The sequence below is a fragment of the Penicillium rubens genome (genome assembly GCF_028828025.1).
Source record: "Penicillium rubens strain IBT 27055 chromosome Unknown utg000003l_segment0_segment0, whole genome shotgun sequence".
Taxonomy (NCBI): domain Eukaryota; kingdom Fungi; phylum Ascomycota; class Eurotiomycetes; order Eurotiales; family Aspergillaceae; genus Penicillium; species Penicillium rubens.
In genome coordinates, this window is record NW_026890601.1 from 1,173,426 (window position 1) to 1,201,244 (window position 27,819).

A 27,819-nucleotide genomic window follows, 5' to 3' on the forward strand; every position below is an offset into this window, starting at 1 on the left:
CTACCTAGTAGTATCATTTAGTAGACTCACACATAACTACATGTATATATGCCTATGGGGAACCCAATATTCTTTCATACTTTGGACTGCCTCTTCTCAAGCGCCTTTCGCCGAGTGCGAATAGCCTTTGTCTCCTCCCTCAGCGCCAATCCCGCCATAATCTCCTCACTTCCGCCACCAACTACATGAACCCGAGCATCACGACTAATCTGCTCGATTCGAGCACCTTTCCCAGCCTTGTTATAGCCAGCACCCCCCATAATCTGCTGCGCTTCTCGAACACTTTTCTCCAGAGCCCTGGTGGACATGACTTTAAGCAAGGCAGTCATGCCACCAATGTTGACATCGTCGGAAGGACGATCTTTCGTTAGCTCGAGGATATTCACAAGCTGTTCCATGAACGCATAGGCTGGCTCGATCATGAGGCCAAATTTGAAGATCTTGGACTGAATCGCCTGCTTTTCAATCAGTGCAGATCCAAACGTCTCGCGTTTGATAGCGTAGTTGTAGGCGTCTTCGGCACAGACTCGGGCGAGTCGCAAGGATGCACAGGCAAGCGCAAGGCGCTCTGGGTTGAAGTCTGGATAAATTATTAGCAGCTAATTAAACCTGTTGGCTTAAGAAGACTCACTCGACATGATAAGAGGGAATCCCTTGTTCTCTTGGCCGACGAGGTTCTCCACAGGGACGCGCACATCTTCAAACTCGATGAAGGTTGAACCTAAGTTGTGTTAATTCGCGATGTATTCACATGGTCTGAAAAAGAAGCACCCACCACTGGCATTCACGCCCGAGTTATGCATACGTCTGCGAGTCACGCCGGCAGTAGCCAAGGGGATAACAAGCAAGCTAATACCAGACCTGCCAGGACCGCCAGTTCGAACAGCAGCAGTGCAATAGTCAGCCCAGATGCCATTGGTAATCCATTTCTTCGACCCATTCACAACGTAGTGATTCCCATCCCGCTGAGCCGTAGTCTGGATATTAGCAACATCAGACCCGGCTGAAAAGTAAGCGAAGTTAGCGAACCATGTCTGCAGAAGATATACTCCCACCAAAAAGCAAGCAGCACATACCATCCGGCTCTGTAATTCCCAAACAGAACCTAATATCCCCCCTCGCAACACCAGGAAGCCACTTCTTCCTCTGCTCAGCATTACCGAAACGCGCAACAGGAGGACATCCAATCCCATTACCACCACCAAGCCCCCAAATAACACCGACATATCCAACGCGCGTGAGCTCGTCCGATACAATCAGCGAGCACCACGTATCCCACTTCTCGCGCGGCACATTCCCAGGAAGAGAGATACCGGCTGAGTCCTCCTCGCTCGTGAGGGGATGCACAATGCTGTAGCCCAGCTTGCAGTGGCGCCGGCGTACGGCTTCGGGGACTTGGCCTGCTTCTTCCCACTCTGCGGCGTAGGGGGAGATGTATGTGTCGACGTATTCGCGCACGGTGGCGCGCAGGTTGTGGTGCAGGTCTGTATAGTATGGGTTACGGACGTCTAGTTGCGGGAGAAGGGGTTCACTGTATGGAGCTGTTGCGGGGCGGAGAGTGTCGGCCATTATGAAGTAGTATTTACCTAGGTAGTCTTATGGGAAGATGGGTAGATAACTAGTAAATGGTAATATGGTTGTATTTGATTATTTGGTGATTGGAAGTACAGGGTGGTCTTATGCGGGGAAGTCCAAGCTCGGTCGCCTGTGAAGAATGTGGGGAGAGCTACTTGGCCGAGGCCCGAATGCTGATTTTCATCTTGTGCTTCATAAGAGGGGAGTATGCATTTGTATCGTTATTTGGGTATATGGTATTAAATCCGTGGTCATTGATTGTCTCTGTTTCAGACACTTCCAAGGTCACTTCTGCGTTTCCTCGAATCGGCGAACAGCTTTCTTCATCGCTCGCAAATGTGCCTTGACATCCTGGCAGCTCCACCTGTGCTGCGATTTGGGCTCCAACATTTTTTTAATACACGTCATGAGAGAATCCGCGACTGAGATTCCGTCGTCCAGCACGATCGAACCATAATCGATCTTGGCGGCGAAATCGGCAGGGAAAATGGTGCACTCGGACGGGTCCTGGCCTGACCCACGAGTCAGATCACTCAAGACGAATTGTCTCTCCATCTTTGTGTTCAAACGATAAACAGTCTCGAAGAGAATGACACCAAGCGCGTAAACATCGAGCTTTTCGTCGATCTTATATTCGAAGTAATCCACCGGTGAGCTCCGGTCATCTAGAGGCAGAGATAGATTGGCTGGGGGACGATAGAACTCAGTTCCAACTACCCGCTGTATATTTTGTCCCTCTCGGTATGGTGTCATAGTGCCCTGTGAGGCATCGTTGATGTGGGAGATATCTGCCACGAGACCAAAGTCCCCGATACGGGGACGACAGAACTGGATGGGGGAAGCTTCGCCGGAGCTGCACGCGACGCATATGTTTTCTGTGCTGTTCTCTGGTGCACACAAGAAGATATTTGCAGGCTTCAAGTCACGATGCACGATTCCCTTTGAGTGGAGGTACTCAACACCCGAAACAATGTCCATCACAAGCTTTATCGAGGGCAGTAGGTGGAAGCAATGGCGCCTAGCGAGTGTACATTCATCATACTTCGGAGCGGCTTGAGGGTTCAGGTACGCGCCGAGCGAAATAGGATGAAGTGACATCTGGATGTGAAGGATGACCGCGGGGGGTTGCTGCCCAGGCCGGCAACGGCGTTGAACTTGAAGTTTAGACTGGTCTTGGCTCAGACCATCTGTAAAGATGTCGTCGGTATCCCCAAAAGTGGATGTTTGACCAACAGAGGTGTTCCCGTCGAAGGTACGGGGAATGGATTCAATGTCATCATCATCTTCATCCAACCCTCTTCGTGAGCTTTTCTTTGAATGGTGAGATGACGTAGTTGCGTGGCTGTCCCGGCGATGAATGCTCTCGCTGAAGCTATGATCTCCAGGAAGAGAGCTTGACTGGGACTCGGGATTTGAACTTTCAGAATGTCCAAAGACAATCCCCATGCTTGACTCGTTTGGAGTGTCTGGAGAAGGCAAGTTGTTTTGCGATCTGTCATATGTCGCGTGAGAAGGGTGGTATTCGGCTGGAGGCGGGTGCGAGTGATGAGCCTGCTCGACCCATGCCCCATAGTATCGAACAATATTTGTATGTTCAAGGCGGGCGAGGGTTCGAATTTCCTTCATGATAACCTCGAGCTGATTTTGACCTCCGAATTGCAGCTGCTCAAGTCGTCTTTGGCTAAGTGGAATTTTCTTGACGGCGTAGTCTTGTCCGTCGATGTGGTTTGTGACGTGGTATACTTCGCCGAACGACCCGCGGCCCAAGATCTTGAGTTCCTGGAATTCAACGGAGTATCTTGAGAGCTGATTGTATGGTGGGGCTGTTGGAGAATTGAAAAGAGGAACTCCTACAGGCGAACTGCCAAATAGGGGAATCGAGGGATTGGGGAAGTTCATTGGCTCACGGGGAACAGTTGGAAGAAAATCCACCTTATTAGCAGGAGGAAGCTGTTTCCGAAACGATGGATTTGGTTCGGTATTCCGCCGGAACAGAGTGGGACTCTCCACGTCTTCAACACTAGATCTCTTTATCGCAGGCTTTGTAATTAAGGCGAGGTCCTCGCCAGAGCCAATCTTCGGGGACCGTGCATTGGGTTCATGGAAATTCATATCCTCGAGGGCAGATATACTAAGCAAGTCGAGATTATCCCGATAACTCTGCCTACTTGGCCCCATCTCCTCTTTGTCAATACCGTCGGCCAAGATACCATGAGTCGACAGAAACTGTGATTTAAATTTGTATAGTTTCTTGCCAAGATACTGAGCCTCGGGGCTGTGTCGACTGAACGATTTATTCGAGCCACGTTGAGCATTGAGAATGTCTGCTGCTCTACTTTGGCAGTAAAATTCCAAGAGGGCGGCTGTCATGACATTTGCATGTTGATCAACATTCACACCAGCCAGATCTTGTGGTAATGTTGATCTATCGCCGAAGGAGATCGAAGAGTCTGCATCTGTAGAACCCGAGTCTTTCGGAGCTTGCTTGGTCTTGTCCTTCCTCGGGCTGTGGGATCCATTCTTTGCAGCATGTCGAGGGGTTGATGACGCAGATTCCTGGGTTTGACTTGCTTCTGAACTCGAGTCGGAATCTGAGTCCGATGGTATTTCTGCTGCTGGTCGGAACAACGACATATTGATACACTTTCCAGTTCGAACAGCACACGCAATGACGACCTCGGATCAGCGCTGTGGCAGCGCCATTGGCAATGGCTGAAGCACACAGGTGATTTGAGGGAAAAGGAAGAGGAAGGAGAAAGAAGCCAGGGCGAGAAGTCGGTATAAAGATTGCTGCCTTCCGTAAACTTGAGCTGGATGTTGCCCCGCAATAAAAAGACGGGCGCTCTTTGATCAAAGGCAATGACTCAAGATTGAAAGAAAACAAAAATGGACAGGTGTCAGATATCCCTTGGATGGATATGCCACCTTGTGATTGAGATCAAAAAGATGTAAACATGTCACAGAATCGTAGCGGGGCGGTGATCCCAAGCTTCCATCGGGTTCTAATAGAATGTCTCTGGCAGGGCGTGGGGCTTGCCGTTCTTGGCGAAAGAATTGAAGGTCTTTTGGACAGAGTCGGAGACTGTACAAGGGAAATCCATAAATACAGGCAACGATGAAGTAGACAAAGACTTGGCTTCGAGATAGAGTCATTCAGTGCCAAGCCGAGGGCGGCGAGTCATCCGTTTCCGCACCCATGGACTTGGCGGGACTCGAGATGGATATACGATGAAAGGACAAATACATATCCACTCAATGTAGCTATACATGTGAGTACAAATATTTTGCATAGCACATACCTCTCATATCAGACATATTATGCAAAAAAAGAAAAGGAATATCTAGACCGATTGCCTCTACTATTTGGCCAATCAGATCACTCCAAATCTTTGTTTCAATTTAGCTTATCTTATCGCACGTGACTCGTCACGCGTTAACGTCACGTCGTTGTCGCGACAGCGCGACTTTCACAAGGAGTTGCCCGCTGAACACCTTCCCAAGTTTACAAGTTTATTCTCACCCCATATTGTTTCCACCACGAAATTGACTCAGACTCCGTGATCCTCAGTCTGGGAGTTATCGTCATGCCTGAAGCTATTATCCCTCCCCAGAAGCGGGTGCTAGGCGACGCGGCGAATACTTCCAACAGTATCTTGAAATCTCCCAGCGGTCTCAAAAAGCGGAAACTCGACAATGAAACAACTGTGCAATTTACGCCATCTTCGCAGATGTCTCGGCGAAAGATTGGCTCGAGCCAACCGCAGAAAAGTCAATTCGAGGAGGAGGTACTCGAGAAGTTGACGCAGGATATTGGCGACTTGAAGGAGAACAACTCGGAGAAGGACCAACAATGGGAGCGCCCACCTCTTGGTGACTTTGACCCAGCCAAGGAAAACATCTGTTTCCAACAGATTGACGCGGAAGAAGCAACCCTGATGGGAAAGCCTGCCATTCGGCTTTTCGGTGTCACCGAGGTAAATATATTTGCCATTCTCTGGGTTTTCATATCTAACAAGATTCGTAGGCCGGACAATCGGCGTGCCTTCATGTCACTGGCTTTGAACATTACCTCTACATCGCCGCTCCTGTCAGCTTCACCAAAGCGGATTGCGACCCCTACAAACATTTCCTGGAGCAAAAGCTAGGCCAGAGCTTCACTGCAATCTCGTCTGTGCAGCTCACAATGCGCGAAAATATCTACGGATTTCAGGGAAATCAAAAGAGTTATTATATTAAGATTACGGTTACTGAGCCAAAAATGGCCGCTCGATTGCGAAGTGCATTAGAGACTGGTAGTGGAAGCATGAACTACAAGGGTATGTGGAGCGGCGCAGATGGGATCCTCACATTTGACAATATTCAATACCTTCTGCGCTTCATGATAGACACTGGGCTTGCTGGAATGGCTTGGGTCGAGGCGATCGCCGGGAAATATCGTCTTCTTGGACAGAGTCAACGATTGTCCAACTGCCAGATCGAAGCTTCCGTCGACTATCGTGACATGATAGCTCATCCACCAAATGGTGAATGGGCTAAAATGGCACCTCTTCGCGTCCTCTCCTTTGATATCGAGTGTGCTGGACGGAAAGGTATCTTCCCGGAGCCTAACATGGACCCTGTCATCCAGATCGCCAACGTTGTTACCCGATATGGAGAGACGAAACCATTCATCAGAAACGTATTTGTCCTTGATACCTGCAGTTTGATCGTCAATACCCAAATTTTGGAATTTGAAAAGGAAGAGAAGATGCTCGACGCCTGGCGCGATTTCGTGGAAAAGGTGGATCCTGACGTTATTATCGGATACAACATTGCCAACTTCGATTTCCCATACTTACTTGACCGCGCCAAGCACTTGAAATGCACTGGGTTCCCTTATTGGACCAGATTGAAGGGGTTCAAGACAGAGGCCAAGGATGCAAATTTCTCGAGCAAGCAAATGGGCAATCGAGACACGAAAGCGACGAATACCAACGGCAGAATTCAACTTGATCTTCTCCAATTGGTTCAGAGAGATCACCAGTTGAGAAGTTACACCCTTAATTCCGTATCCTACGAGTTTTTGAAGGAGCAAAAGGAAGACGTCCACCACACGATGATTACTGAGCTGTTCAACGGTACTCCGGATTCGAGACGACGACTCGCAGTGTACTGTCTGAAAGATGCATATCTGCCACAACGATTAATGGACAAATTGATGTGTCTGGTCAACTACACAGAGATGGCAAGGGTCACGGGCGTACCGTTCAATTTCCTCTTGTCTCGAGGCCAACAGGTCAAGTTTATCAGTCAGCTGTTCCGGAAAGCCCGAGAGCAGCAACTCGTTATTCCCAATTCCAAGCCCCAAGACGAGCAGGATTACGAAGGTGCCACTGTCATCGAGCCGAAGCGAGGATACTATGGCGTGCCCGTTGCAACCCTCGATTTTGCGTCTCTGTACCCCTCAATCATTCAAGCACACAACCTCTGCTACACGACCTTGCTCAACAAGAGTAGCGTTGAGAAATTGAACCTGAAGAAGGATGAGGATTACATCGTCACTCCAAATGGAGACATGTTTTGCACAACGAAAGTTCGCAAAGGCCTTTTGTCCCAGATTCTGGAAGAGCTGTTGTCGGCAAGAAAGCGTGCTAAGAAGGAGCTGGCTACCGAGACCGATTCTTTCAAAAAGGCAGTGCTGAACGGTCGTCAACTCGCTTTGAAGGTCAGCGCAAACAGTGTCTACGGTCTGACAGGTGCCACAGTGGGTAAACTGCCTTGTCTTCCCATTGCTAGTAGTACGACGAGTTATGGTCGTCAGATGATTGAGAAGACAAAGCAAGAGGTAGAAGCACGCTACACAATCGCCAACGGTTACTCTCATGATGCTGAAGTCATCTACGGTGACACCGATTCCGTCATGGTCAAATTCGGCGTCACTGAACTGGCAGATGCAATGAAGCTAGGCGAAGAAGCAGCAGACTTTGTTTCTTCGAAGTTCATCAAGCCCATCAAGCTTGAATTCGAGAAAGTATACTTCCCTTATCTTTTGATCAACAAGAAGCGATATGCTGGACTGTACTGGACGAACCCCAACAAACATGACAAAATGGACACGAAGGGTATTGAGACAGTCCGACGCGATAACTGCCTCATGGTCCAAAATGTCATTGAAACCGTGCTGAACAAGATCCTTATCGACCGAGATATTGATGGCGCACAAGAGTAAGTTGATCATTCCTCAAACCAAGCTATCAGGAACTAACATAAAATCTAGCTACGTCAAAGCCACCATTTCAGATCTTCTCCAAAATAAGATCGATATGTCAAAACTGGTCATCACAAAAGCGTTGTCGAAACGCAAAGAGGACTATGCAGGCAAACAGGCACACGTCGAACTTGCTGAGCGCATGCACAAGCGTGACGCTGGTTCTGCGCCAACACTTGGCGATCGTGTGGCCTACGTCATGATCAAGGGTTCGACTGATTCCAAGGGCTATGAACGAGCAGAAGATCCCATCTTCGTGCTGGAAAACAACATTCCCATCGACACTAAGTACTACCTTGATAACCAGCTTACAAACCCACTCAACCGTATCTTCGAACCCATCTTGGGCGAGAAGAAAGCGGGCCAGTTGCTCACTGGCGAGCACACACGGTCTATCACCAAAGCGGCGTCGAACTTGGGTGGACTGATGAAGTTCGCCAAGAAGACCCAGACCTGCATGGGGTGCAAGAAACCACTTTCTAGCAAAGACGAGATGGAGGGTGCCGTCTGCTCGAACTGCCGTCCCCGTCTCGGTGAACTTTACACAAAAACCCTCACCAAGGTCTCCGATCTAGAGGTCCGATTCGGGCGCCTGTGGACTCAGTGCCAGCGATGCCAGGGTAGTCTTCACTGTGAGGTCATCTGCTCATCCCGCGACTGTCCGATTTTCTACATGCGCATGAAGGCAAAGAAAGATGTGGAAGATTCACAGAAAGATCTGTCCCGATTCGACTTTGATGCTGGTGCTTGGTAAAGAGGGAAGTTTTCCATTGTATGACTTAGTTATTTGTTTTCTTAAATACTTGGCTTTTTTAGTGGTATGGTTGGTCATGAGCATGGTTAGATGGCGTTGGAGCTTGAAAATACTGTACAATGAGATTGAAATAATAACAAGAAGACTGGTCACCTTCAAGTGGCTCGCTTCTTTTTGCATCTTTTCCCAAGTTTTTCGGATCAGCCCTTGAAGTTGATAGCAAGATCTGGTGAGACTATAGATAGACCGGAAATACGATAATAGGTAGGGTCTTTGAATACATAGAAGACAAACAATAGGGACAATAGACAATAGACCCGAACTGAAATAATCGAATTGGATACCAACAAAGTAAATGTCCAAGTAAATTAATATGTCTTTTCTACTTGTCTCTGGACTTAAATCCGGAAGCGCGTCATCTGCGAAGCCGAACTCTTGGCGCGGAGTATCTGTCGATCTTCAGTTTCACCATTTCCCAAATCGAAGCCCGTCATGAATCCTACGGTAGAGGATGAAGTCGACTCTTCCCACAGTCCAAAGGATACTCCAAAGGGCAATCCAAATGCAAAGGACACAGTCCCTTGGTCGGAGGTATGTTTGCGCAAGGCGCGAACTGAAAATATGGACGTTTTGAGGCGAACTGTGACTGACCGGCTTTTCCTTTGCGACCAGATTTTCTCCCGTCATGAGGCCGTCCTCTGCTCTCATCTCGAAATGCTAAGCATGGTGAAGGAGCAGATTGCGCCGGAGGTCAATGGCTTCCAGACCGTTTCGTCAATGGTGAACAAAACAGTACTGGCGATGAACCAGCTGAAGATAGCTAGGAAACATATGGTGAGTAATCTGCTCGACTCCCTTTGCCTGATCCCATCACTGACCGTTCCTCGTTTAGATGAGCAGTAAGTCCTACCGAACTCCTACCCGGAATCAAGAGAGCAACATACCCCAGCCCTTACCAAGCAATACAGACAGGGATTGACATGACAGCTCTAGGAAACGCTACACCCTCAACCTCCAGTTCATCCAGTTCCTCCAACCCCACACAGTCCACTGACACAGAGGCCAATACTCGCAAGAAAAGACGCAGGATCTCTCGGGACAATGACAAAGCGCGTCCAGACCCCACAGACGAAAAGCGAGCCCCCAAACGATATCGTGACTCTTGCCCCCAGCCACGAACCGAGCAAGACGGACAGTTCACGTCAACGTCACTTGGAACAGAGGATATCTCAGCAGAGGTCCAGCGACGGCTGAAAATCAAAGAGGAGCAACGTTTGAAAAAAGAAAACCCCAAGGCGGATAAACGCAAGCGCGAAAGTCTCGCGTCGAATGAAGGTGAATCATCCATTGCAAGCAGGCCTCGGAACAAACGGCTTAGGCTGGAGAATGGGCATAAGAGAGATGGTGATCCAGTGGACAACGGCGCAGATTCTCCGAAAAAGAAACAACGCAAAACGCCTTAGAAAAAAGAATTTGAAGTGAGCGATGCTGGTCCGTTGCTCGATTTATTTTACTTCTTTCGCGTCTTGTGCTTCGTTTATTGGCGGATACTAAAAGTTCGAAGAGGCAGTGTTGCTTGCATTGAACGATAGTGGACAATTCTTACTGAAAATATTCTTAGAAATTATATATACTCGGTGACAGGTACTATTTACTGTCCCGTTAATCCCTGGATACCCTATCCAGGTAGAGATTATATCAAGGAATCACAACCTGCAGGTAGCCTCTTCTGGCATTAAATTCAATGACATGTGCAGATCAATGTCAGTTAATTCGACTTGCCTTCTAGCTATAGCACCAATAATAGGATGAAAATCTGTGAATATAAAGGGTACCTGAGGAAATATCCGAGAAGGGCATATACATAGAAGATAATTAACAAGACTATCTGCTAAAACAAACATACCAAGGTGCCTATACATATTTTCTCAGTAAACCATACAACGCTAGCAGAACTAAGGTACTTTGACTACTAAGGGAAGTCTCATAGTCATTAGGCTATATACATTAACCTTGGTTTTTGTGTTGGTCTAGTGGAATAATGCTGTGTTTTATTCCAATATAAACCTATATGAATTCCCTACATATGTAGATATAAGACTTGTAAAGACACTTATTACTATAACCTATGTACAATACGCCTATTCGAGCAAGCTACAATTGGTCTACGATATCTAAAAATTCCTAGGCCCAAAACGTATATATGTATAAGCGTTACGTTACATACTTCGTGTATCTCGAAGGATCGATCCTCAGCTTCGTAGTTCCCCAGTTCACAGTTAGCCCAAGATACATACAAGCTACGGAAAATGAAGTCCAAGTGGAGAATATATATTTTTTATACATTTAAAGTGTTCCCAAGACCAAGAAACTCTCCACGACCATGGCATCGCGAGAAACTCCTTGATCGAGGATAGTACATGACATATCTCCAAGAATTTCCCATCTGGAAAGCCGCGAGTCCCTCAACGACCATGGCATCGCGAGGGATTCTCAAGCCAACCAAGTTCAGTACATGAAAATTGTCTCATATCCAGGTGTATCCCATATAGCTGTGAGGCTCTCAACGACCATGGCATCGCGAGAGACCCCCAAGCCAACCAAGTTCAGTACATGAAGAGATTGTCTCATATCCAAGTATATCGCTCACAGAGATAAATATTCTGAAAATGAAACATGTAAAGCGCCCAAAAACAGATGGTATTAAATGGCAAGACCCCCCATTCGAGCCGTGAGGTGAAGGTGAGGGGTTTTTTTTTCTTCTGGCGTTGATGCTGATTTTGATGTTATCTTCACCCCGACGGGGCCATGGGAAAACCCGACAAAACCCTTTTTGGGTGCCGGTAAAAACCATAGCCGGGACTGCACCTCTAGGTACAAGTTCCTTTGTTTCCCTCCTTTCCATATTTGCCGATTCCTCCACCGAGCTTCTTCTCGGTCTTGGATCTGGTCCTCCCTGTGGACGGGGCAGTTGTTGCATGCACCGTCGAACGAGGACCAGATGAGGTTTGTGTGTGTGTGTGCGTGTGTGCGCGTGTGCGCGTGTGTGTTGTCTGTCGATGGAGTCTTCTGTGCCCTGCTCTGGGGGGTTGTCACCCGTCACAGACGGTTCGTACCCGGTTTGAGGAACCCAGAGGTCTTGGGGCTAGTCCGGAGGTCGGTAGACAGATTTCTTTTCCCTTGCTCAGTTGAGGGTTCTTTCCTCCATCGAGATTTTTCTCTGACTTGGGTCTGATCCTCCATGTGGACGGGACAGTTGTTGCATGTACCGTCGACGCCAGGACCAGATGAAATTCGTGTTGTGTGTTGTCTGTCGATGGAGTCTTCTGTGCCCTGCTCTGGGGGTAGTCACCCGTCACAGACGGTTTGTACCCGGTTTGAGGAACCCAGAGGTCTTGGGGCTGGTCCAGAGGTCGGTAAACTGATTCATTTTTCTTTGCTCCCGTTTCTTCCTTGCTCAATTGCGGACGTAGCCAGGGTCCAATTCGCTAGCTAGTCGGAGCATTGTCTCTGCCTGTGATGAAGTTAGATAAAGTAATTACAATCAGCGTTTCCTTGCAACCTCGGCGAACTGATGATCTTGGGATGGACAGCTGGGGGATGGAAAGTTGGCGGACGAAAAGCGGGACGACGGAAAGTAGGATGATCGAAAGAAGACTGATAGAAAGGAGGAGGAATAACAGCAGGTTGATGGAAAGCAAGGGGATTGGGCTGGAAGTGGGAGGGACTAACAATTTCTTTGACTGCCAGAGCACCCATGGCAAAGGCTTCGATTCTCTGTAAAGAAGTTAGTGCATGTTGCGGACCATTTGCTGCTTCCCAGAGATAACTCACTGGATCAGGGAGAGGTGGCGCGTCCGGCATCTCGATGTCATTCTGAACTCAATGTTAGCAACTGGTCTTTACAAAATGGATGTGGATGTGAATGTACTTACTGGCTCATCGGATGGCGCCTCAGTCATCTCAATGTCGATGTTTGGATTGTGGGCATGTCGGTTGAAGTTCTTCCCCCTGTAGTTTGGATTGTAGTTCTTGCCCTTGTAATTGCCGTTGGCATTGGCATTGGCATTGCCGTTGGACCACTGGCCGTTGCCGTTGCGAGGGTTGAATTTCTTGACTTTGTAAGGGGTGTTGACATTGGCCCGTTCGATATTGGCATGGTGAGGGTTGAAGTTTTTGCCCCTGTAGTTGGGGTTGAAGTTCTTCCCCTTGTAATTGGGGTTGCCGTTCTGGTTGTTCCCCCGGTTGTTTGTATTGGTGTATGTATTGGAATTGGAATTGGAATTGAAATTGGAATTGAAATTGGAATTGGCATTGGCATTGCCATTGCCATTGCGAGGGCCGTGGCCCGATTGTTTGTAAAAGCTTCTTGCAAGCATGGTCATTCGATTGAACTTCCAAAAGCCGGATTTCCACTTGTGAGTAGAGTGCAACACCTCTGTTTTTGGCTTGTTTCTTTCCCTTGGCGTCGGCTTTGCGGATTTTTTGTGGAATTTGGGTTTGGTTTGGTTTTTTTTTTTTTGTTTTTGGTCTATAGTCTATTGGTTTTGCCTCAGCTGGGATACTTCACCTCAAGAGGCCGGTAACTCTCTCCAAGTCCGACGATTAAAGGCAACTCCCTGACCCTCGTAACTTGGTGTGGTTTGCTTTTTGATGGTTTTGATATGTGGAATGAGGAAGGGTTTTGATATGCAGATGACCCTCGGCCGAGAGGTGAAGAAGGAAAGAAAAAAGAGGAGCCGAGGGTGGGCTGGGGCAGTTTATAATACAAGGGGATACGCTACTAAGCCAATCTAGGGACGTTGCTGGCTTCCGACATGGATTCCTTGGATCCGTAGAGGGTAATGTCTAAATAAGGGAAAGTCGATATATCATCGTACTGGATCTCATGATATATGGGGGGCAGGCCGTTATATGTCGAGCCTAAAGCAGTGTCGGACTGAGAAGGGAAAGCAAACAATGGGCCATTGTTAACGGTAAAGGGAGACGGACAAAGAACCTTCAGATCTTCAGCTTTGGCTCGACCATTTTAACAGAGGTCTTGGGGGCATTTTCATCAGAGATCCGGAACCTAATATGGAATCGGCCTGTGGTTGGACATGATGTAGAGGGCATGTGCATAGGAAGTATATTTGAGTGTCAGTATGATGTCTCGTCCGTGGAATCCAAACGAAAGGAAAAGCTTCCAAGTATCTTGTGATTCCTGTTGAACCTAACTCATTCTGCTGTCGGAGAATAGGGGGTAAATGATTGTGTCGGAGCACTCAATCGAGTCGCTGGCAACATCCTGTTGGGGCATCACGGGCATACCCCGAGTCAACCAAAGACAAAGACTTCAAATGTTACTTCACCGGAACGAGAAACTCAAATCCTTTTGCCTTTGCTGAGTACTGCAGACAATTGCTTTCTTCCGATGAACAACGCCTTTGATGTGTAGTTTGTCAACTATGCCTAATACGGAAGATAGGTAATGTCATCGTGACTATACATCTCGACGGTAACATCAGAAGTACATAGAACACACATGTAATTATAAAGAAACCACTAAAGAAAGATGTCATACAAGGAAACAACGGTATTATAATATACTTCCCTGCAATTATGGGCTTGACTTCCATTCCACCTGGGCAAAATATGGAAGTATGACCAAGCCAATAAGAGACTAGAATTATACGCGCTAAACCATGTACAGTAGCAAGCTATACCCGATTTGGAATCGGCCTCAGGTCTCCGCTGCTTGAGGGTTGGGGGCTTTAAGTAAACATCTTTTGGGTTCCGTCAGGATTCTACAATTCCTAAATGACTCTCTTGCCAAGTACTTGTGCATGTGACATCTATTTCATCTTTTTGCTAGATCTTTCCAGGATTCGATCGCCATTCCTCACGTTTCTTAAGTTGTACTTCCACTCACTTCAACCCTAGATATGTCCGGGTATATTGCATTCTTTGTCGGGCAAAACCTGCTTGTCATGATGGTTCCTAAGACCCTCGTAAGATAGAAAAATTTCCGGCAGGTGGAATTCAAAACGCAACCAAACACCTAATCCCAATGCAAAGCAGAGCAAAATATAATACATCAAGGGGAGAGACAGACGCTGTACAAGGCAAAAGCAGAGCCAGCACAAGCAGCGAGGAATCAATCCTTCTCAGCCACAGTCTCATCCTTAACCCCCTCACCAGCCTTCCCATCCTTCCCACCCCAAGTCCAAACATCCCAAATATGCTCCTGAATCAAATCCCAGTACCCTTTCCCCTCACTAAGAGCCTTCTGTTCCTCCCTCAACCTCCTCTCCTTCCACCCCTCAGACTCCCCACCCATCCAAACTCGCTGCACGATCCCTTCTTCCTGCGCCTGTCTCGCCTTAAGTTTTTCAATCTCCTCCATCAACCCAGGATCCGGATCCCTGCGCTGCTTATCCGAAAGCGACAAAATCCTCGCCTGCAACTGCTCATGCTCAGCCTGGCGGAGCTGCGCATCGCGCGCAGCCCGAAGTCGTTCTTGGATCTCCCGCGCGCGCTCGCTCGGCAGAGAAGAGAATGTCCCCTGCACGCGGGAAATGCGCGCGTCAATACGGTCGACTATGCTGCGTCCTGTGCGATCGTGCACGATGTGGTTTGCGGATGCGCCGAAGGAGCAGAGGACTAGGACGGTGAGAGGGTCGAGTTTGCGTGGTGGGAGGGCGATTAGGATCGGCGCGCCGATTAGGAATGTGTAGGCTGCGTAATTCTTGAAACGTTTGTAGTCTGCTTCGCGCGTTGCGTTTAGGTCTGGGGTTGAGGGGGATGCCATTGTTGATCTTTTGATTTGGAGTTGGTGATATTGCGTGACGTTGGAGGAAAATTTATGGTTTGCGGTTGGGCTTGGCGGATACTTGGCAGGGTTGGGTTGATCGGGAGTTTTATGTTTGTTGGCTCTTTTACATGTCTGCTTTATTCTTTACTTCTCTATTGCACATATATCTGAAGCTTAACATAATAGTATCATGTTGGAAGCATAAAGATCCCTCCATTCTGACTGCAAAAGAAGGAAAAAAGCGATTATTCAACATGATACCAACTACATGTACACACTACGCTTCAGTGGGATCTCACTACGATCTATATGGAACACCCATAGCCACGCCACATCTGTTAATATTGGAAGTATTATTCTTAATGGACTCTTAAGTGGTAAATATCTTAGTACGGATGAAAACAGGGATCTAAGTTGAGCTTCATATATGATTGACAGAGTCGACAATCCCACATGTGCACCCTATTGGTGTCTAGATCGAGGTTATACAATTACATTATGTATCAAATCAGATATCATACCTAGGTAAACTTCAGGACTGACTTCCACCATTGACTTCACTACCTCTCCACTTCCACTCATCTCTCTCCATCTCCCACCCAAGCCATCAAAATGTTTGCCAACATTCTCTCCTGGTTCTCCAAGGAGGCCACTTCCAACTCTACATCGAATGCTACAACTAACATCGAAAGCCATCAACCCACCAGCCCAGAGGCCCCCTCCACCGTCCGCATGGTGACTGAGCAGCCTGTACGCCATACAAGACACAAACCCCCCTAAGGAACCCTTACTAATATACCTAGAACTCCGAGGAGAACATGCTGAAGCTGCGTGGTGGCGGCGCCAGCGACATCTGCTGCGGCCTGTAAGTCAAATTCGTCTGAAGCACAAACAGCCATACCAATCTGACACCCATCTAGTTGCGCCGGTCTTCTCTGCTTCGAGTGCTGTGAGCATTGCTGCTAGTTTCGATCACGTCGTCGGATTCCCTCAATTTCTTCGATACTTTGCTCTACGTCGGTCTTGCGCATTTGTTTCATCCGGTGATTGGCTTTTCGAGGGCCTGGGACGGGGAATATCGACAGATGGGGATTGGCCGGGCTCGAGGGGGGCATTATCGTCCTACTTTCTATGTCGCATATCCCTATTCAGCGATTATGACTCTTGTTCTGGGCTATTTGCCAGAGCCTCTGCGTGAACGCGTGAATATGGAGTCCGGACTCGGCTTTTACATATCCGGTTTCTTTTTCTAGCTGGGCAGATTGAAATTCAATATTGATTTTGATCTTACTCCTTCCCTACTGTCACTGTTGACTGCTTTCGTTGCATTTTAGAGGCTGCACGGTCTGATGGGAACAGACATACTGGCTCTACTCTAGATAGTGGGAATTGATCAGGGTGATTTATGCAATTTATGCTATGGAAATATGAAAAGCTGGAGACATTTCCCTTCTGTTCTTCCTTGATGTGAATCAATTTCAATCCGTAGAACCATGGCAGATAATCTTGAAGCTCACCCTCCAAGCTCACTCACAGCTACCATCCTCAAACGTTCATTCTCAGAAACCGCCCCTAATCTCAGTCTCGATACTCGTCCTCAAAGTTCTTCCTCATCTGCCTCGTGCTTATCAGAAAAGACAAGTCCCTCCAAATCATCCACCAGTGCTTCCACGTTCGAGGAAACGGCCTCCACGTTAGAAGACACGACCCCTGCGTCGGAAGATACAGCCTCCGCATTTGAAGAAACATTATCTGCACTCGAGGAGACGGGCCCCACGTTGGAAGATACAGTTCCCGCATTGGAAGAGACGTCATCTGCATTCGAAGAGACCGTCCCCGCATTGGAGGACACGGCCACCGCTTTGGAGGACACAGTCTCTGCATTCGAAGAGACGTCATCTGCGTTAGAAGGAATGGGCCCCGCGGTTGAAGTTACAGCCTCCGCATCCGAAGAAACATCATCCGCATTCGAAGAAATGTCATCTGCATTCGAAGAGACGGCCACTGCGTTCGAAGAGACATCATCTCCGCTCAAGGATGCGGCATCTTCATCCGAAGACCCGGGAGTATTGTGCTCAGGCTGGCTACTCACATCGAAAGCGATCTCCCCCGGCTCCGTTTCGTCACCGATCATCCGCGGGATATCGGCGAAGCCACGAGTAACTTCGTTGAGTTCCTGTTCAATTTGACCAGTGGTAACACGGAAAGCGCACTTAGAGTATCGAGCCTCCATGTGCGCGACAAGTGCGGCGAGGGTTCTGAACCGTTTGAAGCATCGAGGGCAACTATAAAAAAGCCATTGTTAGTGAGAGTCGCTTCGCTGGATAAACGAACAGAAAGAGTAGACACTTACTCGTTGACTGTTTCATCCTCCATCGTGAGATGATACTCAAAGGTGGTAATGTACAAGAAAGATGAACCGCAGTTGCAGTAATAGCGCCGCTTCTCGTGATTCCAGAAGCTATCGGGGTTCACACCTTGGATCTTGCGGTGAGCCGCTGCTCGGCAACGAACTGGAGCAGCATGGTGAGAAGGGCCTGCTTCTTGGACAATCAGAGAAGATCCAGAGGGTCCTGCCTCGCTTGACTGCTCAGGCGCTCCGTGAGGAGACGAGAAAGGATTATCATGACGCATTGAGGTACCGAAAATATCGTCGAGGAGGACACCCCCGGGCGATTCAGTGGAGCTACTTCCTGCTTTTTCTTTGACTGGTGTAATTGGAGCGCCCAGGTCGGGCCAGTTATCATGAGGGATGGTTGCATCATTGGTATCGCGAGCAGGGCGCTTTCCTTCCATACGGGGTGTTGAGAGATCCAGCAGAACGCCACCATCCGTATCCGGGTCCTCACTGGAGGTATCAGAGGGCGGGGACTGTGGTCCAGGAGAATCCCTGCCCATGGTCAGAACACTTGCTGCACCGCGAAGGTCATAGTTGGCACCGTCGCGGGCTTTGTCTGGCAGGGTAAGGACAGGGCAGTCCTTGTCTTCGATGTGTTTAATGACTGCAGAAGCGGACTTGTACTTGCAACCACAGCCCATGCAAGCGACTTCGCGACCTTCATGGTGATTCTAGAGAAAACGGGGAGTTGGTACTGTTTTTTTGTTTTTGTGGATGTTATCAGAAGAATGATGAAGACTCACGTTTCTCATATGAACTTCCAGACCGGCCTCGCTGCGGACCTCAAGACAGCATTCAGGACAAGCAAAGTGACGGTCGCTCATAATCTTGTGCAGATGAAGGGTCTGCTGAGACGGGAAGTCGAGGTCACATTTCATACAGTAAGAATGTCTGTCCGCATTGGCTTTATGGTGTTGCATCTCGCTGACGGAATTGAAGCCAAGCCTGCAACTCTGGAAGGTACAAAGTACCTGCTCCAGCTCTTCGGCCATTGCGAGGAACCTTGATTAGCCGTCAGGGCGATGGAATGACCTGTATCAACGAAGGATAAATAGGATATCAAGATAGTTGGAGAAGGCAAAGGAATGTGAAAGAATGAGAATATCAGAAAAGTGACAAGAGTGGGAAAACAAGAAGGTCGTTGAAAACGCCTGAAAGGGCAAACAAAATAGTTTCTCTCTGGCAAACTGGTGGCCTCTTTCAAGGATGGGATGTCACAATAAAGGAAGAGAGACCACCGTTTGATATTCAATAATACATTAGACAAAGCTAGGTAGTAGGTAGAAAACCGAACAAAAAAGGGCCTCAATTTTATTTGACGAGGCCGGGGATCGACCGTCTGACTTTGCTGTTTGGGTTCAGTTAATCCTCACCGTCGTCGTTCCTTCCGAAAATGGGTGTCTGAGTAGCCTCATTTTTGACTTGATATGCATGTACCTAAGGGCCAAAGTGGCTACCAACCACCACTTTCAAATATTCAGATTTTCTTATAAATTAACAGGTAGGAAGCAGAATTCATCTAGATACTATATCCCAAATTTGATACCCTACTAAGACTAGGAAGATAGGTAAACCAAATATCTAAGTTCATAAGTGACTTCTCTTTTAAGTGTTTGGTCCTATATAAAGAAGATAAAGACCAGTATTTTAACCAGCCCCCCTCGAGTGGCCTAGGGGAATAGCTCCTAGCCCACTACCGGTTCGGACCTTATCAAACCCAGGAAGCTTCTGGGGGTTGTAGCACCCCCATCTAGTGGAGGTCCCTCATAAGGAATGGCCGGAGGAGGGGACAGAGGTGCCAGGCTTCTCTCTGAGGACTCTGGTAGCTGCTGTCCTGTCCTGAGGTCCAGGAACGGTCTGGATTAATGGGGATTTTTTTTTTGATGCCATTCACATTTTATTTTGTCACGTCTCTCTCCTTCTTCCTATACCGCTCTTTCATCCTTTTGAGCCATAATTCTCGACCTAATGTAAACGCAGTTTGAGCGTACAAGCAGATGTCTCCTAGACAATTTTAGGCGCACGCTTGTACGTATGCTCTAATAAATGGATTTGCTTAGTGGACCAGATGTACCTAGAGTCCACTGTGATCGAATGCGCGACTATCTTCATTCTAGTCTTGGACACTTCTATCACTGATGGTATCGGAAACTGGAACTCTTGAAGGGTTGATTGATTGATTGACCTGCTGAGAAGATGCTCAAAATAGAGCCATAGAGCCATGGAGTCCATGTCAACACAATAGCTCCGCTACTTCCTGGTGGTATCCTTGGACTTAGAATCGAGAGAAGGGCAACCTATTCAGCTGTCAGATGGAACTTCAGCAGGCATAGAGAAGACACTCTTACCATTTACCACGAAGAGTGATAACAGCCCAGTTGTTACCGTCCTCATCAGTCTCCTTCTCAACCTTTGTCGAAAACGAGATAGCACTCATAATCCCATCTCCGAACTTCTCGTTGAGAACCGCCTTGTAGGCATAGCCATAGTTCTGCACGATCTCATACAGTCGGTAGATAAGGGGCTCCTTGGGCGGCATCTCGACCGAGCGACCGCGATCGGGGAAGCCGTTGAGTTGTTCCTCCAAGGGTTGCTGGGGGATGTGAAGCAGATCGGCCAACTTCTCAATGTCTTCGCGCGAAGGCTTGGCCTGGCCGTAGAATATGGCAGCTGCAGCTACTTCATTGCGACCGATATGCTCGCCGATTTTCTCGAAGCTCAGCTTGCGAGCTGCTTTGGCTTTGAAGAGCGTTGTGGAGACAGTAGGGAGATTGGGGTGTTCTGTGGTCTGAGACGAGGTCAGCGGGGCTGCGGGTTGACAATCCTAAGGGCATTCTCACATCCAGAGTTGCGAGAGACATCATGGACTGATGTGGGTAGATTATCTTCAATTGCCGAAGAATGAAGTTTTTGCGGCAATGATTGTTGGTTGTTTGTGGAAGACAAAATGTCAGGTACGCTGAGAGGTTGTACTGCGGGGAAGCAGCCTTGATGCAATATCTATGAATCATTGATGTATTCCAAGGTTTCCCACAATTTGAATGCCAAACTGTATGTAATTCCATTAATCCTATGTCATGAATCGGACACTTTCAGTCTACATTTTCATACATTTGGAAGTATTGGAGCTAAATATAGTTAAGCATAAATTTAGGCCTTAGGCCATTCCGTGAATCGGCATGGAAATCATGTGGCGTACTTTGGGCCACGGCTGAAGAACAACTATTATATACAATACTAGTAACCACCGCAAAGCAGACTCCTTGTGTGAAGTGCAAGTGAATAGGCATCAAGGTCAACTCTCGCAGATGCCAATGCACCTCCAGGGCTCGGAATCACAATTGCGTAGAAGATGATCGCCCAGATCCACCAACTTAAACCCCTTTTGGAAGCCACTGGGATCTGCCAGTAGCCAATAAGAGCATACTCTAGCCCCACTTGCCTGGTTGATATCGAAGTATAGGAAAATAGGCAAAACCTTTCGAATTACACTTTACCACGCACATGCTTTGCAGGAAACCTCGGTCGAACTTCAGAACCTCACAAAACAATCTTTGAATTTCGATAAAGATTGATCATCCGAGTCTTCAACTTTCGGCAAAACCGTAATTGTAATGCAGGGCTTACAACAAGAGATGAGTCATCGTAATGATACCGTAATTTTTCAAGGACCAAGTAGAATCTTCGGATAGTTGTGGCGATCTGGCAGGACCGTCCGCTTACTTTCCTTCCTGGCCTATCCCAATTCGTCTTGCTCCTTCCAAATGGAGAACGAGTACATTCGCCGTGCATTAGTAGCGTCTTTGGTGCCTTTCGCGTAGAAATAATTTCCGCCATTCTTTTTTCTCTACTTTGAGGAATAGCTGACAGGTTCAATTACTGCGACGCTCATTCTGCTATAAAGAATCGACCGCAAGTACGTAAGTCTAACTTTTTTGCCTATTGAGAGATGCTAGGGCGGATCAAGACCAAGCTTTCCGGCCACAGACGCCGACAAGCTGCTCAAGCAGTTCCCGTGAGTGACATAAATGGAGTTGCTCCATTTTTCTTCAACGATCCTAACGCCGTCCTGTTTGAAGACCGAGCCCAATACGGATAATGGGGGAGGCTCATCTGCCGCAGGCTCCGGAGACCAAGGTACCTTGGTAGAGCCTGTCGGGAAGTCACTCACTACGCAGTCGGAACTTCCTGCAAGGGACCTATGGCGGGATGCTCTCAAACAGCTGCCTGAGACCAGGCAGGAGAAGCTGAAGTGTATGGGCTTTGGTCAGCTAAGTTCCGGATCTGTTGAAGCTAGTATTTATGATCTAGTGGGCGAGGTCAACAAGAAGCAGGAACAGTGCGAACAAAAGTTCTGGCGTGTATCCGTTGGAGATCATGACTTTGTCCTTCGAAACTATACAACAAAGATCATCGGTTGGCTGGAGAAGGCTGGTGATATTGCCGTACTATTCGCGCCACCCCAGGCTAGTGTCCCTTGGACAGTCCTTAAATCTGTCATGCAGGTGAGTGTGCTTTTGAAATTTGCTCTAAATCCGTCCCAAGCGTTAAGCTCATAGTAAATTTCAGATCCCCGTCATCGACGATGAACAGATGGCGGCGTTGCTTGTGACTACCGAGAAGGTCGTTCGCATTGCCAGTCGCGGCCAGGTGTACGAGCAGGTCTACCTGACAGATACCTCCCGCACACCCGAGGAAAAGCTGTCAAAGAATCTCCAGGATGCTCTGGTGAAGATCTACAGTACCTCATTGGAACTTTTGGCGGATTCAGCAGATCTTTTCTCCACGGATACAGCTAGACGGACACTTAAGGCAGTTTTGAATACAGGCCATGTTTCTGGTGGACTGTCAGCCCTTGCCGAACAAGAAGACGAGCTTCTCCGCGATGTCCAGGCATGCGAGAGTAGACGCAGTGCGCAGGCTGATGATCGAATGATTGGAATGCTAGATCGGTTAAACGCTCCATTGTCCCGTGTGGACGAGAACGTCCACAGTCTTCTTGGACAGATGAGCAAATACAATCGTACCAGGTTGCTGGAATGGATTTCGCCGATAAAGTTTGGCGAGCATCACTATAACGTGAAAGAGAAAAGAACGCCCGGAACGGGTGAGTGGCTGCTGCAAGATGAGAGATTCCGGGACTGGGAGAAAGCCAATTCATCCGGTATTTTCTGGCTTCAAGGTTCTCGTAAGTTGTCAGTTATGTCTTGTTCTCCCTCGCTGTTGTTCTAACCTCGGCTAGCTGGTACTGGCAAGACATACCTCACATCGAGGGTCATCGACCTCGTTCAGGGGATGCTCAATGACCTCCCAAAGGATGAGGGCTTCGCATTCTTCTACTGTGACAAGACCGAAGCAACTCGCGGGCAGCCACAGTCTATTTTTCAAAGCTATGTGCGCCAGCTTTCAACATCCGCAAGCAACCCCGAATCTATTCAAACGCAGCTTAAAGAGATATGCCAGAAATCTCAAGAGGCCGGGTCAACCCTCAGACCTGGCGCATGCAAGAAGCAGGTCTTGGAGTCCTTGAATCTCTACTCAAAGACTACGCTAGTTCTTGATGCCTTGGATGAATGCGGCCCGGAATCGCGCGAAGAATTGATTGATGCACTGAGACTTTTCCTACGAGAGTCTAAGAATACCGTCAAGGTATTTATCTCAAGCCGGCCTGATCCAGACATCCAAAGCCAATTGGAAGGGAGTATCAGCGTAAGTATTCAAGCAAGCAACAATCAAACCGACATCCAGAATTTCCTGGAAAAAGAACTGGAAAAGCTCGCAAAGACAACCGCGTGTATTAGACGCTTGAAGACCAATATCGTGGATAAACTACTTGAGCGTTGTCAGGGAATGTTCCAGTGGGCGGCGCTGCAGATCCACCAGATTCGCCCATGTAAAACTGAAGAAAGTATCTGGAAACGCCTTGACACTCTTCCAGATGGCCTCCAGGAAGCATATAACGAGGTCTGGAGCGAGATTGGAAAATTGGAGGAGCCGGACCAGTCCCTCACGAAACGCGCCCTTTTATGGGCAATGTCTGCATGCAAGCCAATGACCAGCGATGAGCTCCTATACGCTATTCGTGTGGACCCAACGGGAGACCTGCCCTTGTTGTTGGACGAAGAAATTGACGAGCAAGGCTTGCTCTCACTTTGTAAGAATCTCCTTGTCATTGACTCTCAGTTGAATGTGTGGCGGTTTGCGCATCTATCGGTCCGCGAGTACCTCGAAAAAAAAGTGAAATGGACCATTGAATGGGCACAATTTCACGCTGCCAGGGTTTCGCTGCTGGTCCTCAACGACACCTTCGAGAAAGACCCTGACTTTGCGTGGGGCCCATCATATCGGCCCAAGGAGTCCGACAACTTCTTCAATCTCAGTCATCCATTTCAGAGGTACACAAGGCATCATTGGGCTCGGCATGTCCAAGGGGTACGCGGTGCAGAGCAGATCTTGCTAGCGCCACTCTTGAAGACTTTCCTCGGGTCCCCTGAAGATAGCAGTTTACAATATCGGAGATGGTATCGTCAGATCTTTGTAGAGGATGGATACGCGCCGCCAACATCTGTGTTTCAAGGAACATGGTCAGGGTCAGTGAGGGATATTAGCCCAGAAAACTTCGCCGTCCTCGCAATGTGTTACTTCTCGTTCGATACCATTCTGTGGGACTGGTGGGAAGGCACAGAGATCCCACTCTCACTTGTGAATGAGCGATGCCACAGCCTCCTCGCAATCGCCGCTGCGGCTGGTTCCAAGCCTATATGCAAGAACCTAGTGGAAAGGGGTTCGGAAGTGGATTTGCAACTTCCAGGTTCCGAGTATGGCAGCGCCCTAGCAGCAGCAGCTAGAATGGGACACCTCGAAATTGTCAAATTCCTGGTTACGGAAGCAGGGGCTAATGTCAACATGCAACTACTGCCACGGTCAGTGCCACTGGGGCAATTTGGTAGTGCCCTCGCAACAGCAGCATTTTGGGGACAGATTGAGGTTATCAAATACCTGGTCCAAGAAGCAGGGGCTGATGTTAACATGCCATTTGCGCCTACGCATCCAGGATTTGACGCATTCAACACTGCCCTCGAAACAGCAACATATGCGGGCCGAATAGATGTGGTCAAGTTCCTAGTACATGAAGCAGGGGCTGATCTCAACGTGCAACTTCCAAGTGGACTTTATGGCAGTGCCCTCGCAGTAGCAGCAAAGAGAGACGTTGGGATTGTCAAGTTCCTAGTGCAGGAAGCAGGGGCTGATGTCAACGCTCTGCTTCAAAGTGGAGCATATGGTAGTGCTCTCGCAGCTGCAGCGGGAAACATTGAGATTGTCAAATTCCTAGTTCAGAACGGAGGGGCTGATGTAAACATGCTACTTCAATGTGGAGAATGTGGCAGTGCCCTCGCAGCTGCAGCCCGGTGGGCAGACCTTGAACATGTCAAGTTTCTAGTGCAGGAATGTGGAGCTGATGTCAATGTACTACTTCCGACTGGAGAGTATGGTAGTGCTCTTGCAGCGGCATCAATTCGAGACATCGAGATTGTCAAGTTCCTCGTGCAGGAAGCAGGGGCTGATGTTAACCAGCAACTTACAAGTGGAGACTACGGCAGTGCCCTCGCAGCTGCAGCCCAGAGCGGAGAAATTGGGATTGTCAAGTTCCTGGTGCAGGAAGCAGGCGCTGATGTCACCATGCCACTTTTAAGTGGATACTATGGCAGTGTTCTCGCAGCAGCATCAACGGAAGCGGTTGATGTTGTCAAGTACCTGGTACAGGAAGCCGGGATGGACGTGAACATGCCACTGCAAATTGGATATTTCGGCAGCGCCCTCGCAGCAGCAGCAGCGATGGGTAATCTTGAGGCTATCAGATATCTTATCGGGGCCAAAGCAGATGTTAATCAACGCCTTCCAAATGGAAAATATGGAAGTGCGCTCGCTGCCGCCTGTGCCATCGGTCGAAAAGATTGTGCTGAGCTTTTGATAGAGGCTGGAGGGGAGGTGAATCTTAGGTTAGTAGGCGTGCCTTTTAACAACGCTTTGCAGGCTGCAGAGGCGGCCGTCTCAAAGGAAGATCTGTTGTGGCTCGACTTATATGAAGAACCTCTGGGACAGCATAAAGTTGAGGTGGCGGGGTTACTCCAATCTCATGGAGCAACTGTTTGATACATCACAGCTACTTGTTGACCATCTTTTTACGATCATTTCGCTGTTACATAGTTATACTTCCGTATTTTCCTGAGGACCTTGCATATGCCTGGGAAGATATTACGTACCCTCGTAGTAAATTATGGTTTACTTCCAGGAGCTGCCGTGTGCTGACTGAGTGGGTAACTGTTGTTCTTAAGTTATACTGTAGCATTATTACCGTTCAGCATTTTTGAACATCTCTTTATATACCGGAATAGCCATATTGGGAGTAGCGTATTGGGTGGCTATACAACTGTTGAACAGAATCCAGAGGAAGCTCTTTGTTCACTTAAATTATGGTAAATGTTGCATTGCCAGAATCCATCACTATCGTCACTCCAAGATGTGTGTGTATGATACTTCGTGTAAAATACATCCTTTGCGGTCCTATAGCTGTATTGTAAAATATACAGGTTATTATAGAAAGCGGTCTGGAATGACAGCTAAGATAGGAAAGCCCACCTGGCCAGCTACCTAGGGATGTCTTCATCCAACATCAGCCAGCGTGTCTTGGCAAGCAGCGAGCCTCTGTAATAAAAACACAGTCCTTAGAAGCTCTAGAATCAACAGCACGAAAAAAAAAAAAAAAAAAAAAAAAAAAAAGTATAATTGTGCGGATAAGAGACGAAGGAGTCCGGACGGAATGGTTGGAAGGTCAATGGGCCCTAGAACCCGCGATGTTTCAGCCCGCGTTTCCGGGAATCCGGGAATCCGAACGGACTACCCTCAACCGCTCAGCGAACACCTAACAGGTCCTGAAAGAGATAAAAGAGACCACCGTCGCAAAGATGCAAGTCAACGTCACAACAAAATATCTTTCTCAACATTCACTTGAGCTTCAATTTAATTATCAAAATGGTCGGCTTTGACATGCGTGGTTTGACCCCGGCTCCGGTCACCCCCTTCACTGAAGACGGTGCTGTGGACTATGAAGCTATTCAACGTCTCGGTTCTTGGCTCGGTGGCATCGATGGGGTGAAGGGCCTTGTGGTGCTTGGTCACGCTGGCGAAGGCACCTTCCTCACTGTCGAAGAACAAGTTTCAGTCATCAAGGCTTTCGTCAAGTCCGTTGAAAACAAGGTGCCCATTATCGCCGGAATCACCGGCGAAGGCACTGAAGTTGCTGCTCTTGAGGCCAAGCGGGCTAAAGAAGCCGGCGCAGCTGCTGGCTTGCTCTACCCTTCTCACGGCTGGCTGCGCTTCGGATATCAGCCCGGTGCTCCCCAAGATCGGTACCGTCGCGTGTATGAAGTTTCTGGCCTTCCCTTGATCCTCTTCCAATATCCCGACAACACAAAAGCTACCTACAATCTGCAGACGATGCTGGATATCGCTGCTCAGCCCGGCTGCTTCGCCATGAAGAACGGCGTGCGTAACATGCGCCGCTGGGACACCGAGATCCCTGTTATTCGTGCTCAACGACCTGACCTGCAAATCCTCTCTTGCCACGATGAATACCTTCTCCACACTTCATTTGACATCGATGGATTTTTGGTTGGATACGGGAACATTGCCCCCGAGCCCCTGATCGAACTTATCAAGGCTGGCAAAGCCAAGGACTACAAGAAGGCAAGAGCCATCCATGATCAGCTCTTGCCTGTCACTAAGAGTGTTTACCACCGTGGGTCTCACATGGAGGGAACCGTGGCACTCAAGCATGCTCTCGTCGCTCGGGGAATCCTCACTCACGCTACTGTCCGCCCACCTCTTTTGCCTCTTGAGGCTGGTGCGGAGCAGGAGATTCATGCTGCTATCAGTGCCGCATCGCTCAGTAAGGTGGTCTTGTGATACAAAGTTAAATCATGCCGCGCATGAGATATTTTGGTTCGAGTGTATATAGATGAAACCAATCGCACCTCTTTCTCTATTATATA

The 27,819-nt window shown here is 48.3% G+C and overlaps 11 protein-coding genes across 11 annotated transcripts; 5 read left to right on the top strand and 6 right to left on the bottom strand.

Moving 5' to 3' along the window:
* Positions 1–74: 74 nt before the first annotated feature.
* N7525_006642 (acyl-CoA dehydrogenase family protein) lies at positions 75–1,569 on the bottom strand (the record flags this gene model as incomplete). Its single annotated transcript, XM_002568845.1, has 4 exons — positions 75–580; positions 632–721; positions 776–1,003; positions 1,077–1,569. 4 exons carry the CDS (start codon positions 1,567–1,569, stop codon positions 75–77), a joined length of 1,317 nt encoding a protein of 438 aa, XP_002568891.1.
* A 291-nt stretch (positions 1,570–1,860) lies between these two features.
* Positions 1,861–4,209, bottom strand: N7525_006643 (putative protein kinase; the record flags this gene model as incomplete). Its single annotated transcript, XM_002568844.1, has 1 exon — positions 1,861–4,209. One exon carries the CDS (start codon positions 4,207–4,209, stop codon positions 1,861–1,863), a length of 2,349 nt encoding a protein of 782 aa, XP_002568890.1.
* Positions 4,210–5,159: 950 nt separating this feature from the next.
* On the top strand, positions 5,160–8,576 carry N7525_006644 (DNA-directed DNA polymerase delta POL3; the record flags this gene model as incomplete). Its single annotated transcript, XM_002568843.2, has 3 exons — positions 5,160–5,549; positions 5,600–7,779; positions 7,832–8,576. 3 exons carry the CDS (start codon positions 5,160–5,162, stop codon positions 8,574–8,576), a joined length of 3,315 nt encoding a protein of 1,104 aa, XP_002568889.2.
* A 492-nt stretch (positions 8,577–9,068) lies between these two features.
* On the top strand, positions 9,069–10,039 carry N7525_006645 (uncharacterized protein; the record flags this gene model as incomplete). Its single annotated transcript, XM_002568842.1, has 4 exons — positions 9,069–9,167; positions 9,249–9,410; positions 9,469–9,475; positions 9,570–10,039. 4 exons carry the CDS (start codon positions 9,069–9,071, stop codon positions 10,037–10,039), a joined length of 738 nt encoding a protein of 245 aa, XP_002568888.1.
* A 1,994-nt stretch (positions 10,040–12,033) lies between these two features.
* Positions 12,034–12,955, bottom strand: N7525_006646 (uncharacterized protein; the record flags this gene model as incomplete). Its single annotated transcript, XM_061213794.1, has 4 exons — positions 12,034–12,086; positions 12,149–12,353; positions 12,411–12,452; positions 12,512–12,955. 4 exons carry the CDS (start codon positions 12,953–12,955, stop codon positions 12,034–12,036), a joined length of 744 nt encoding a protein of 247 aa, XP_061068225.1.
* A 1,757-nt stretch (positions 12,956–14,712) lies between these two features.
* On the bottom strand, positions 14,713–15,366 carry N7525_006647 (uncharacterized protein; the record flags this gene model as incomplete). Its single annotated transcript, XM_002568840.1, has 1 exon — positions 14,713–15,366. One exon carries the CDS (start codon positions 15,364–15,366, stop codon positions 14,713–14,715), a length of 654 nt encoding a protein of 217 aa, XP_002568886.1.
* Positions 15,367–15,981: 615 nt separating this feature from the next.
* N7525_006648 (uncharacterized protein) lies at positions 15,982–16,335 on the top strand (the record flags this gene model as incomplete). Its single annotated transcript, XM_002568839.1, has 3 exons — positions 15,982–16,119; positions 16,173–16,234; positions 16,290–16,335. 3 exons carry the CDS (start codon positions 15,982–15,984, stop codon positions 16,333–16,335), a joined length of 246 nt encoding a protein of 81 aa, XP_002568885.1.
* A 631-nt stretch (positions 16,336–16,966) lies between these two features.
* Positions 16,967–18,759, bottom strand: N7525_006649 (putative C2H2 finger domain protein; the record flags this gene model as incomplete). Its single annotated transcript, XM_061213795.1, has 3 exons — positions 16,967–17,654; positions 17,723–18,438; positions 18,511–18,759. The coding sequence occupies 3 exons, from the start codon at positions 18,757–18,759 to the stop codon at positions 16,967–16,969; spliced, it is 1,653 nt and encodes a 550-aa protein (XP_061068226.1).
* Positions 18,760–20,042: 1,283 nt separating this feature from the next.
* Positions 20,043–20,631, bottom strand: cyn1 (putative cyanate hydratase; the record flags this gene model as incomplete). The annotated part of the gene is made up of 3 exons (XM_002568837.2): positions 20,043–20,064; positions 20,116–20,555; positions 20,608–20,631. 3 exons carry the CDS (start codon positions 20,629–20,631, stop codon positions 20,043–20,045), a joined length of 486 nt encoding a protein of 161 aa, XP_002568883.2.
* Positions 20,632–21,716: 1,085 nt separating this feature from the next.
* N7525_006651 (ankyrin repeat domain-containing protein) lies at positions 21,717–25,921 on the top strand (the record flags this gene model as incomplete). Its single annotated transcript, XM_061213796.1, has 4 exons — positions 21,717–21,782; positions 21,847–22,272; positions 22,337–22,955; positions 23,010–25,921. 4 exons carry the CDS (start codon positions 21,717–21,719, stop codon positions 25,919–25,921), a joined length of 4,023 nt encoding a protein of 1,340 aa, XP_061068227.1.
* An 879-nt stretch (positions 25,922–26,800) lies between these two features.
* N7525_006652 (dihydrodipicolinate synthase family protein) lies at positions 26,801–27,733 on the top strand (the record flags this gene model as incomplete). Its single annotated transcript, XM_002568835.1, has 1 exon — positions 26,801–27,733. The coding sequence occupies one exon, from the start codon at positions 26,801–26,803 to the stop codon at positions 27,731–27,733; it is 933 nt and encodes a 310-aa protein (XP_002568881.1).
* Positions 27,734–27,819: the final 86 nt, after the last annotated feature.